We start from the raw sequence: 13921 nt of genomic DNA on the forward strand, positions 1-13921 counted from the left end.
CACCATACTTTGTAAAAGTCTATTAATCTGATGTTAAGAATTTATTTCTTCTGTAACCCAGGCTAACCTTGAATTCTCAATCCTACTTTACCTTGTAAAGTAATGGAAATACACCACACCAGGTCCAACCTTCAAGTAACTATTTGTGACTTAAAAGTTTCAGTATGAAAAATCTACAAAGGGCTGGGTTTGATGCCCCACTGAGTTTATCACAGCACTTGAGAGACAGATGCAAAAGGATCGCAATGTCAAAACCAGTATGGACAACACACACAGTTACCTAGCAGATTGGGCTATGTAGCAAGATGCTGTGATTAAAAAAGTAAAATAAAAAAAACCCTTATGTTGTTCTGGTTTGTTTTTCTGGCAGTCCTGGAAGTACAAATCCAGGTTCCTGTGTATACTACAGAAGCACTCAAGTTAAAATCTGTAAAGCTTTTGATTCTCTAATACATATGTGTGCACACAACTTGATTCTCAAAGGCTTAGAATCACTGGTGAAGTGTGTGTTTAGCATGCACTGAGGTTTTGAGTTCAAATTCAAACATTAATAAATAAGACTTTCACATAAAAGTAAAACTACAATTAGGACACCAGAGATGATGATGATGATTACTCATGAAACACATGAGAAAATAAATTACAAGATAAATTAGAATATCACACTAGCTAAAAAATTATCTCATAAACACTGTAAAATATGTAATATTTAGATTCAAGAAAAAATTAAAAAAATACATGTGTACACTGTCTCAGTCCTGCCTGAGTGCAGCATATAAAAACACCTCCTGTATTTTAATTTCAGGTCTACTACCAAGGAGGTAGGTCATCTCCAGTAGCAATCTAAGCTCACTAATCTACTGATGATTATTTACGTTATTCAGTGTCTATTGCATCTCATCTTGGTATTAAATGGACATGTTCAATAATCTTTATAATGCTAAATATTACAATATCCCAAATAAAACTAAAAATTATTCTGAACTAGAAAAACAAAGGTTAGTAAAATAATAGTTGATATGCTATCAATATGAAACTGTTATTGAAACATGAAGTGAAATAAGTGATTTGTGAAGAATGTCAATCTTAGAACCACTTACTGCTCAAAACTAAAATGTCACAAAGTATTGCCAACTAATATGGGGCTAAGTTTATCAGAACATGAACTCTTAATTTTGCCCTAAGTGTACATCACCTAAAATCTATTATTGTTAGTAAGCAGTGGCTTATAAACAAAGAACTGTAAAATCTCTTAGTTCTTTGCCATCCAGTAAGTATCAGGGATGGCTCAACAGTAAAGCTACTCTGAACATGAAACCTTCATATGTGACATCTATGATAAAATAACCATCAAAAGTGACCCAAAAATAAATGGATTCTGATTCTACTAATAAGACTTAATTGTATTATCAGACTTCATCAAGGCTAGGCTTGAGCTAAATATGTCCCCAGATTAAAATATGTAAGTTACTATAAAAAAATTAAAAGCAGGTTGTCACAGGATCTATCCAACATCATCTGAGCACTGAGGTAACCACAGCAGTCCCAGCAATTCGAATGAACCTTCTCTTCTCATTGGTTTGACTATTCTTTCATCAACAATGGCAGTGCAGGCACAGTCTTTTACTTTTTGGGGGGTAGGGGGAGTTTCCTACTACTGGACTGCTAAACTAATATGCAGACCAGTCAGTGTTTAAAACAGCCCATCCTTTCTATTACTTGTGTCAATTAGTTCTTGGTTATCTAGCCTATACTGCCAATATAATCAAAAAAAACTATCCATTTAAAGGCTCCTAATAAGATATTAACTAGCCCTTTAATTTCAGAAGCATGCTTTTCTTAAAACAACTGTTTTATAAGAATTTAGTTGTTGAACGTTGTTTAATGACAATCTAATGTCTCAGAGACTGAAAGTCAGTGAACAGTAATAAAATCTAACCCACATCTATATTGTGTAAAAGTTCTTCAGGGGAAAAAAGAACAGATGACTTACATGATTCTTCGCCTGTTTCCTCTGCCCTATGAAGCAAAGTCAAATCAAGATAGAACATGGGCCTTAGAAGCCAGGTGGTTCTCTGCTCTGGTCCTGACTACATCAAGTTAGGAAAGTCAACAGATGTGTGCATCATGTTTTCCCACCTACAAAAACAGCGACAATACCATATACCCTCTATCTCCTTACAGGAATGTTGTGAGGATTAATAATAATATGAAGCCAAAATAATGATAGTATGGTGCTTTGAAATCATTTCTTGGGGGGACAGAGAGGAGACACAACATTTTGCCAAACATACTACCTTTCTGAAACATTCAAACAAACAACTTCCACCTAATTCCTTTAAACTCCAGTTGTAGAAAAGGTGTGTGTCCCTCCTACAGAAAGAAAAAGGAGGAGAAAGGAAACTGCATCTATGTGTTGCTTACTTAGATAAACTTAGAGGACAAAAGAAAGGACAGAGGAAAGCCCAAGAGAACATCTGACATACAAATGAAGACACAGCAAAAGTTCTTGTTAACAAAGAAAATTATCAACCAACAAATAATTATCCTTATTTATTCTACCCATTCTTACTTATTAATTTTAACCAATATCCTTTCATACTATCTGGCCAAGAAAAATAAGCACTTGTGACATTTCACATAAGAAAAATATTTGGTCAAAAAAACCCAAAAAAGCAAGAATTAAATATGTAAAAAAATGTATACCAAAACTCAAGAATTATACTTCAGAAGCATTTTTGCATTCACAAATAAACTGACAGAACTCCTTTTCATTCCTTTATTGTAATAAGGCTTAGGAATATGCTTGAAAATACTTTGCAGAAAAATAGATAATAAAGCAGGGTGTTAGGCTAACAATGTCAACCAGTAATTCAGAAAACAGTAATTCAGAAGTCATATTAAGTCAACTAGTTTCAAAATTTTAACTCATATCAATTTCTTAGGAACATAAAGCTCTTAAGCTCTAAATTCAAAATTACAAATCTTATCTTTTTGTAAAGCAAAAAGGAAAAAAATACCCTATATTTTCTGCCTGATATCAGTATACAGACTCACAATAACATAATTTCACTAACTTAAAATTAAGTAAACTAAGGCAGAAGTTTTTCAAAAACACATAAAAGTTCCTAACAGCCACTTGCTAGTAGCTGTGACTTGGCTTGTATATGTATGTGTAAGGTTATTATGGTTTCTATCATTTTAAGCCAAAAGTAGCTTTCCTTCTCCTCCTCACAAGAGGATAAGAAATAATTGAAAAAACAGCAACTAGAGCAAAAAGCTTTTGCAAGTATAATAATCTCTCTATTATCAAAATTTAGTTATTTTGTTTACAAAAGAGAAACTGTAACAAAAATGTATAATGTATTAACAGACTTAGTAAATCAGTAGCTACATATGGTACTGGAACCCAGGACTATAAAACAAAATCCCAGTCTATAATCTTCATTCTAGGATAAAATTATTAAAAAGTTATAAAATAAAGGAAAATTTGCAGGAAAAAGAACTATTCAAAAAATAACTTGTGTGGGTATCTAAACAACATAAGTGATACTAACAATCTAAAATTCTCGCCTGTAAAATTTAAGCAGAGAGTGATGCAGTCTATAGCTAGCTAGTCTCTATCAGCTGATTTATAAGTATATCAGCAGACAGATCAATAAGCCATACCAAAATGAAGTGAGTCTCAAGGAACCAAAAGTGTGGTAATACAGAACTAGTTTATAATACCCAATCTGGATGATCTACTTTGTTTTATCAAAAAAACAAAAAAACAAAAAAAAAAAACAATCATAGACGTCACTACCCTTAAAACGGGTAAAACATAAAATACTTAGTATTTCAAACAGCCTTGGCAAAGTGCTATAGTTCTAGAATAAAATAGTTTACATACTTAGTAACAATGATCAGAAATTTCACAGATGACCTCAGATTAGCCAAAAAAGGAAAAGAAAAAAAATTCCTCTTAAACTTACAAATGTTTAATAACTAATTTTAAATTAACATGTAATTCTGAAGTTTACAGTTATAACTAAAATAAACGAATTCTATGAATTAAAAATTCCTAAATGTTCACATGCTAAAACACTAATTAAAATAAAGTTTGTTAGCTAATACATTACAATGTATTTGGTATATATATAAATTCTTATATAAAATGTAGTGTTTCAAGAAGAAAATTATTCTGGGTAGAGCACTATTATTTCTAATTAACTGCCCTTGCCACATAAAAACCTAGAAAAAAATATTAAAAGCATCAATAGAAACATGAAACCTACACCAAAAGGGCTATTAAGATCTTATTTTTTAAGTAGTACTTGATTACTGGGGAAAGAAAAAAAAAACCCAAACAAACAAAAAACAAACAAAAAAAGGAAGAGTAACTGTATTTAGTGTCATTTCCGGCACTAGAAAAAACGTTAACAAATATATAGCTCATTGTAATGTTCTTTAATTGGCACCACCTCAAGAAAGGAGTTATTGTTCTACACTAATCACATGTTAATGTCATGTTTCAGTCAGCTGACAACTTTGTTCCACAAGCAAAAATACAAAAAACTACATTTATGTTTTAGCTGCCTTACTTTTAATGGTGGTTTTTAAATAGCAAATCAGATAATACTAACTGCACAAATAATTTCCTTTTCAGGCTTTTGTAAGTAACCAGATTGAGACACACCTTCCAATCAGAGCCATCCAGTAAGTTACACACTTGTTAACAAGTTCTATACTGTTGTTGCCTCCTTGAAAGCAACTTCTATGGAATCTGTGATTAAGGGCGTGATTTTCACCAATGTGACATAGAACGCCATGTGATCTGCCAAGTTCAAATATAATCCAGACACTTTAAAAACTTATCTAACTGTACACAAATGTAGAAAAAAGTATGACCTAAGTTATGTAACAAACATAAAATGGTAAACTGAAGAAGTAACATTACGTTCACTGAAACACAACCAAGACAGCTGTTTCTTCCTTAGTACTTCAGGTTCTACAAACGTAGCTTCGAACACAGGAACTATGCAAATGTTGGCTGTTAGGTGCGATGGATGTTTTTCTAACCTTTACATTTAGAAAGAAATGCAAAAACAAGAAAGAAACTCCTTACAGTTTAAAAATATCATTAAGGGAACTACTAAAGGGTAAAAACAAAAACAAAAACAAAAAAAAACTCACCTTTATTTCCTTGCCCTTTAGGTCTCTGAAGCAAGACGAAAGATGTGGTAAAGAGGGGGAGGGGGAAGAAAAGTATGTTAAACAGAGACATTATTGGAAACAAGTTATTCAGAACAATCCGCGTAGGTGTGAACCCCACTAGATCCTCCGCAACCGCTCCGCCCGGCCGCCTCCCACTGCCCCTCCGCATCGCCTCCAGCACCCGCCGGCTCCTAGCCCCGCGGCGGCCGCCGGGACATCCGGCCCTCCGTGGTCACGGGCGCCGGCCACAGGCACAGAGACGCCCGCGCTCAGGCCGGCCTGGGCGGCAGCCCGGACAACCAGCACCCACGGCGCCGTTATGGAGCTAGCGGCGGCTAGAGGAGCCGCGCCGCACGCGAGGGTGGAGCTCTGCGGCTCCGGCCTTCGCCGAGCCGGGGCCCTGCTCCCTCACCTGATCCACGCTAGTGGCTGACATTCTTCACCGTAACCCGAGAGGAACCGCCGCCGCCTGGGCCTCTCCGAGAGCACTCACAGCAGTCGACTGTCGCCCTCGCGAAGCTCTGCCTTTGCCGCTGCCGCTCTTGTAGGCTCCAGGAAGCGGGCTCGCGCTCGGGAGTCGCGGAAGGGGCCCGAGCTCGCCGCCTGCACTGCTCGTCCCGCTCGTCCTCCGTATCTCGGGCCTAATGGCGAGGACAAGCTCCAGAGCCCCACTTCCTCCAGGCCGCCCTGACCTTCCGCTATCCAGTCTGACGTCCACACACACCTCGCAGTTCCTCCCCCACTCCCGCCACAGCCTCGGGCTCCGCCCCCGCATTGCACGTCACCAGAGACTGAAGGGGGGTAGAGACGAGAAGGCGAAGCTGTACTTCAGACGCATGCGCGGGACGATCCAGGCCTTTGCTACGGAAGCCCCAGAGGGATTGGCTACAAGGACCCAGCCACCATTGCGCTGTGGCCCCAAAAGCCTGTGTGGATGTGTGTGAGCACCCCTCAGTTGTTGCTTACCTCTCCGCTGGGTTGGTTTGGTTTTAAAATAAAATAGCCGTCTGAGAAACAGTTAAAGACTGCTGCCTTTGAAAAAAAGAAAATAATGTTAAAATGTCACTAGAAACTAGTAATGTTACTTTCTTACCTGTTGGCAAAAACAAAGGAAGTTAGTACTATTGTATTTTTGACATCTTTATTAAATTTTCTTCCCAAGAAAGATTTCTTTACAGGTGTAGTGTAGTGTGGACTCTTAACTAGCCAAATCCTTTCAAAACTACCCAGTTTAAGTACTAACCTTTGAAGCAGGAAATTAAGAAAGTCACAGTGAAAGTAAAATTATGTAGTACCACAATATTTTATAATTACTAGGTCAAGACTGCATGCATCTCATTCAGATCCTCAAAGGGTAATTTTAGGCGGGGTCAGCTCAAATCCCTTTCTCTTGTGTTTCTGTTCAGGTTCCAACCTGCAAATCCTTCCATTTCTCAAGGTTCCCCTTGTTTTACATTGTTCAGCCTAGTTCTCACTCCCAAATACATGTACGGTTTTCAAGGAGTTTGTTGGTAGAGGAATTGGAGCTGGGAAATTGAGAGTATACAAGAGAAAAAAAGAAAGAAAAGAAAAGAAAAGGCTTGTAGGCCTTGTCTTTACTCCTGTTTGAGAAACATAGCTTTGGAATCCCATGAATTCTTACCTAGCAATGATTAGTTTATTACCTTGGAAAAGTCACTGAACCTAAACCATGGTGTCGTGACTAAACTAAGACCTGACATAGATGATCAGTGGCAGGAGTAGGCTTCCCACAATCATGGCTGTGTACAGCTACTTCTGGTTTCTTTGCCTTGTGAGTCCCAGCATGAAAACTGTAACTTAGTGAGTACTCATGAAATGTCAGGCACTATATAATTGATTAAATATTCCATGTATCTTGTGTGTTGACTGCTGTTATGAAAATTGAAGGCTGGGGGAAGGGGACACTTGCCTTTAAATTCAGCACTTGAGGGTGGATCTCTGTGAGTTTGAGAATAGCCTGATGTACTTAGTGAGTTCTAGGACAGCCAAGGGTATATAGAGAGGCCCTGTCTCAAAGCAAACAAACAGACAAAAACAATAACAACAACAACAAAAACTAGTGTTAAGTTTAAGAAATAAAGGCCAGCAAGATGGGTGGGCAGGTAAGGGCATTTACAACAAAAACTGACAAACTGACAATGAGTTCTATACCTGGAGGCCACATGGTAGGAGAGGACCACTCCTGAATTTTTTTTTTTCTGATCTCCACATGTGTGCCCATAGGTTTCCCCTCTAGAGCACTCCACCAGCCCCAGAGGTGTCTATTCTACTTTTAGCCATCATTATCACATTCCTGTCACACAAAAAAGGAAGGGGAAAGAGTAGGGAAGGCAGGGAGAACAGAGCATTCTCTCAGAACTGCTACATTTTCAATGTAAGATCTCTAAATACTGTATATGATAAGATAAAACTAACAGCAGAATTGAATATAGCGAAAGACTTTTTTAATTGCTGAGCCATCTCTCCAGCCCAGCGAAAGACTTTTTTAATTGTTTTGAAATGGGCCCCTTCCTCAAACATTCTTGTAGTTATTGAAAGGAAATTTACAAAGGCAAGAAAAAGAAAAAAAAATGTACCCTCAGGTTTCTCTTAAATAATGACTCTCAAGTGTGATTCTCGTCTCTTGCAAAAACTACAGCTTTTCCCAAAAATTTGTTTTAAAAGCAGTCTCTAGACTTAGCCTAAAGTTACCAAATTAGAATGTATCAAGTTTGAAATAATATATATACATATATATTTAGAAAGACAAAAGCATGTTTATTTTGAAGTAATTTTACATTTGCAAAGATGTTATCCACAGTTCCTACACATCTCTTGCTCATTTCCCCTAAAGTTTGTGTCACACAAACTCCCTAAAACAAAAACAAGGAAATTGCCTGCAAGTTGATGGACTCCAGTTCCACAGTACTGAAATTTTCACACTCCTGTTCCTTTTCTGTTTCAGAATACCATGTTCTACTTCAATATCATGTTTCCTTTGTAAAGGTCGAAAACTCACTGAAGGAAGACCCCCAGACTCAGATAGTATGCAGACAAAGAGTGTTTATTCTGCAGAAACATCCAGTATGCATGGGTTACCATTGTTTCCAAAGGGCAACACCCGTAGAGATGTTCAAGTTCCTTGTATAAACAGGACTGTTTAATTGTTTCTAAGATAGCAGCAGACTTCTAAGACTTAAGGCACATTTCAAGGGTTTACAGAAACCATTAACTGAAGGTCATAAAGAAGATATACGCCACAGGACCCCAGGTCCAAAAAGAGGAGATAGGACACTGACTACGTTTGTCTAAACAAAACTTCAAGGACAGCTTAACTATAATCTTAAATTTTTCTATAACCCCGAAACATAGTAACAAATGTTCAAAGTTAAGGGAGATAACTGCTGTACTGTATATGCATGTAAGCATTCTCTGTTATAACCTCTTATTCAATGCCTGAATTTATGTGCAGAACTGAGTGGTTTTGTTTTTTTTTTTTTTTTTTTTTCCATTTTTTTTTCCTTTTTTTTTTTTTTTACCATGTGAACACATGGTCTGAGAGTCTAGTACTGAGAACAAAAATCTGAGATAAGTCTCCCTTCCCTGAGACTTCAACTTAAAGAAACAAGATTCCCTCCCCAGGTTTTACCTAGCCTCCTGTGGTGTCACTTTGAGGTGCTAACCAAGGCTGCAGAAACCAGACTTAAAGCAACTCAGCCAGGAGGATCAGCTGCTGAACTGCAGAAGCAGAGTACCTTTCACCCAGGATAAACAGCAAATGGTCCACGGCCTAATTTCTGAGTGGGATATGAAGAATGAACTCCTTATCTTCCCCTTGTGAAATTCATCCATCATTACATCCAAAAGTTCCTCACTGAGACCACCACTCACACGTGCAATAGGCAGGAGTGCTTTTATTTTGAGATAGCAAGAAGCCTGCATGCAGGGGTTGGGCACTTATTAACATGGTGATACCAGACAAAGGAGCACAAGTCTTTTTGGGGAAACTACAGGAATTTTAGTGAAGGTTAGGTAACCTAAAACGTCATTGGTAGGTGCTGGAGAAGTTTCATTTGTCGGTTTCTGATTGGCTTCTATGTTAGTTTTACTATATTTGGCGAGGCCTTGAGGAAATCCCAGGAACTCAGCTCTTAGCTCATCCTCCCTTTGTCCATAATCAATGATTAACAACCCATTGCCAGTAGCTCCTTCTGCGGAGTCCAACCTGCTTCACTGGGAAACTGAAGCCTTTTTATTTCCAAGGCTTTTAAGTTTTTACGGGACCCCCTCACCATGACAGTCTCCATCTTGCCTAGTTTTGGGATAATGAATACAAATTATAAGAGAACACTAAGTAAAGCTTCTTCACGGGATCCAAAAATCATACTAAAAATACAAATGGAGCTATGGATACATTACTTTCCTCAGTACCAAATGGCTTTTCTTAGTTTCTGGATATCATGATTAAAGAAAATTCCACAGTCTACTTTAATTAACATAAAAAAATTTCAGAGCTTACAGGTACGGAACCATGCAACAGGGCATTTTCTTTATTACTTATTAATGTGGAAAGACCATGACCATTGTGGGTGGGGTCATCTCTGGGCTGGTGGTCCTAGGTTCTATAAGAATGTAGACTGGGCAAGCCATGGGGAGCAAGCCAGAAAGCAGCATTCCTCCATTATCTCTTCATTAGCTCCTGCCGCCACACACCTGCCCTGTTTGAGTTCTTATCTCAACTTTCTTTGATGATCAATTGTGATGTGGAAGCATAAACCAAATAAATCCTTCCCTCCCAAAGTTACCTTGGTGATAGTGTTTCATCACAAAAAACAATAACTGTACTAGCACCAGATCCATGATGGTAACTTGAACCTCAGCTACCTGTCTATTATGAATTCATCTAGGGTGATTTCTACTCAAGACAGCAGGAGAGGCAAATGCCACCCCATAGTCTTTGACATAGCCTGGAAGCTTCTCCATTCTGTTTTCCAACCTCAACTCCAACCCCAAGCCCTACCCATAGCTTGTCTTGTCTGACACACTAGAGGTGCTCTCAGATATTCCATTTTCTAAAATATGTGATTCCCTTCACTAGTCAACCACTCTGCATGGGAGCCCATAGTCCTGACTACAAAGGCCATAGGGAATGTGATACAATGTGCTTAGGAATGTACCAAAACCCAACACAGGCCATGTAATACCTACACAGCCTAATCCACAAGTTTCCCCCCACTAAAAAGGTTTCATACTGCTACTGGGGCTACTAACATTACTTTTCAATTATTTTGGCCTCCCTGGCTCCTCCTTCCACAGAAAGCCAAATTCCCAAGGGAGAAGGGATTAGGGGACTTACAGAGGAAGTGAGATTGGTATGAATTAGTTATTGTTGAACCCAGGCATAAGCTCACTAAAAGATGAAGTGTATTATTCTGCTACTACTGTTTACTACTAATAATAAATTCAAATGTATTAATTAAATTCTCCACAATAAAAGCATTTTAATATAATTGAGTTATAAAAATAAGACTACATTCTGATGTTGCTAGTCAGTGGTTAGATTCTATATATAAAATCAACTCAAGTGCTGAATTAACTACTATGGGACCAAGGCTCCCAAGTGTAACACAGGCTTATATTCCCTCAAGCCTCGTGTCCCATTTTCATCAACAGATCAATTATGTAGCCTTGTTTTGACAATACTTGTGCTTAAACGCACTTTGTTTAATATAAACTAGTGATTAATTATCCTTAAACTCAAAGACAACAACACAGTGACACCTCCCTGAGGAAGGTTAATCTAGTACACTTTTTCTATAAAGTATAACAGTCTCTTGCAGGGGATACACTAAATTTCAGCACTACGTGTGGCAGCCATTTTAAACAATGAAATCAGCAGGGAAAAGTTTGGATGTGTGAAATATACTATCAAAAGTGTTAGCTCTGAAACAAGAGGGCAGAATATAACCCAGATTACATCTTCTGGGACAAAACCCTTCTTCTAGCAATACAAATACCTTTTCAGTCCTGCATATCCATATGACTATGACCAAGAAAGTGGGTTTAGAGCCTATAAATACCTTATTAATAGGCATATTTATAAATATGTCAGCAAACAAAGAGTGTCAAAACATTATTGATTAAGCAAGTATTCCTTCTTGTTCATGCAGACAATACTAAAATTTTTAGGGGTGGTTTAAGAGTTACTTACTATCCACTGACAATTTTACACATATACAATGTATTTTGGTCATTTCCATTCCTCATTGTTCTCTCTGATTTCTCTCTCACTCCTGCTGAACCCTTTCTTTATCTTAACAATTCCCTCTCCTATTTTCATGTTTTTAGATTGTTAATTTGTATTTATGATTCATGGAATTTAATTACTATTGCTAAGAGCTTGGGGGGAGTGAGTGCTAAAGCCATATCATACCCAGTAGATCACAGCACTTCATAGTACTCTACAGCTTACATTCTTCCTGATGGCTCTTTCATGGTGCTTTCTGAATTTTAAAGGGTATCATATAGATGACATATTTAGAGATAAGAATTCAATGTCCACTTCTTTGTAGCATGTTGAGTAGTTACAAGTTTTGGCATTGGCTGTTACACACTGCAAAGAGAAATTTCTCTGGCTAGGGCTGAAAATAGTATAAATCTGTAAGTATAAAGCAAATATGTAGTAAACTGTTTGGCAACATATCTCTTGGGGTCTGGGAATTGCCAGTCAAAACCCATTAATAGCAATCTCAGTTAAACAAGAATAGTTTATGGAATTCACATCATAATACTGGATTCCAGGACCACAAGAAGGAAAAACCTAATTGTGGAACCAGTCTGTCCTCAGGGCAGGCTTTTCACATTTAAAAAAAAAAAAAAAAAAAAAAAAAACAGGTTCAAACTTTCGAAAGCGAGCAGTGAAGTAGTACAATATTTTTGGCTGACCAGAGAAAGTATTTTCAGCCAACCTTTAAGCTGATTGGTGCTGAGTGAGGGAAGAAAGGTGGTGGACAGGTGGTGAACAGGGGAATTTCAGAACATTGAGATAACAGGTTACAAGTGATTCAGTCATAGCTTTTTGTCTTATTGGTAACTTCTCTAGTGTCAGCTATGGATAATTACTTCTGGAAAGTAGAGTGTGAGAACTTGAATTTAACTTCACCTATGAACGAAATGGAGACCAAATACAAAATGGCTACAGTTATGTTAAAAGGAACAGGATCAATATCCCTCTCTTGAGCTTGTACTTTAGAGTCAAGTCATTGACTCCATTTCATTCTTTAAAGAATCATAGTGAGTTCTTCAGACTCTGAGTTTAACTATAGAGAGCCTTTTCCAGATGAAAGTCATGATGGCATTGATAAGCCATGGCCCACATGTTAGAATTAGCAGTAATATACACAGAGGGTCTACCAAGGTAGTAATCAGGGATATTAACCAAGGAGACCAAATGAACAACCTTCCAAACCATTCCAAATCTTTTTGTCTCTCTGGTTCCCTATTGAGGTTAGTTTTAACTTCAGCCAAAGTGTTCCTAATTACCCCAGAATGATTGGCATAGAAACAACATTGCTCACTTAGAGCCACATGTAATCATCCTTCCTTGAGGAACAGCAAGTCTAATGCCCGATGGTAACCTCAGCTAAAGCGTCCACCTGGTGTTCAAAAATGAGCTAGCTGAATGTGATTAAGCCAGATCTTTGTCCACCTGATCATTTAACAGCCTAAAATTCTGTTGCCCTGTAACTAGAGCTCCAGTCCCTATTGCTGTTTATTCTGTAATACCCATCCCAATCGACACTGGTTAGGATACAACAGCTCTCCTAGATAGAGGATTAGGATATTGGCCCATGAGATTCTGTCCTACTGTCCCTCCACAATATGTTACTACATGGATAAGCTCATATAATTTAGGCTTTTGCTTGTTTGTAAAGTGAGCTAATGAAAAACAGGGAGAAAGGCTAAGTGTATTTACGTGCTGCTAGGAGGTTAATCTTTTACAGTGTTGACTAAAGGGGTCACATGTAACAAAAGGCAGCCAAAGGATCACAAAAGGAGGGACCACAGCCCGAGAATATGGCATGTTCTGAAGAAACACCTGGGGGGCTCGTATTTGACCCCACACCCTAGGAGGTTACAATACTTATTTTTGTCACAGAACTAGGTTTTGAGATTTGTGCCAGGGGTCCCATTGGGTGTGGGACCTCAGGTTTTGCTAATCATTGGATTGTAAAAGAACATTCCAGAGTCTGGTCCCGTCATGTAAGCACTGAATCCCAAGGTACATCAAACCTCCCAATCAGCATAGAAAGAAAAGGGTCTCAAGATCTGAGAATTCTACTTTCCGTCCTGGGGCCTAGGTTTCACATCTTCTGTTTCTCGGAGGGAAATGCGAACTCTTAGGATAGAGGGGGAGATGGCCAGCATTGAGGAGAGGCCTGTCAGCTGTGTAAGGGTAGAAACAGAACTTTCCAGACTGTGTCTTTTAATACTTGGAAGTAATGACGTGTAACACCCTGTAATTAGTGCACTGAAATCTGGATGGTGAATACCATTCCAGGGTTCTTCCTGATGCATAAAGGCAGAGTCCCCAAGTCTTACTTGTATCCCATACAATGGAAAGGAGCAGAATATAGCATTGATATGCCCACCAACTAGACTCTAGCTGGCAGTGTCAGTCTCCAACAGAGCTTTTACTAGGGCAGGAATGGCAGAGGCAGGGGTG

At 38.3% G+C, this 13921-nt stretch overlaps 1 protein-coding gene across 2 annotated transcripts in view; it reads right to left on the minus strand.

Annotated features, from left to right (window-relative positions):
- The window catches only part of Ythdf3 (YTH N6-methyladenosine RNA binding protein 3), a 34018-nt gene extending 28125 nt beyond the window's left edge, over nt 1-5893 (minus strand). The window contains exons 1-3 of one of the 2 annotated variants that reach the window (XM_032898616.1): nt 5609-5893; nt 5176-5200; nt 1994-2139 (exon numbers count right to left, since the gene is read on the minus strand). In XM_032898616.1, coding sequence (XP_032754507.1) covers nt 1994-2051 — 58 coding nt within the window. In that variant the 5' untranslated portion in view covers nt 2052-2139; nt 5176-5200; nt 5609-5893. The remainder of the gene's footprint in view (nt 1-1993; nt 2140-5175; nt 5201-5608) is intronic. The other variant, XM_032898617.1, reaches the window with a different exon arrangement.
- Nucleotides 5894-13921: the final 8028 nt, after the last annotated feature.

Source organism: Rattus rattus, chromosome 3 (assembly GCF_011064425.1).
Source record: "Rattus rattus isolate New Zealand chromosome 3, Rrattus_CSIRO_v1, whole genome shotgun sequence".
Lineage (NCBI taxonomy): Eukaryota > Metazoa > Chordata > Mammalia > Rodentia > Muridae > Rattus > Rattus rattus.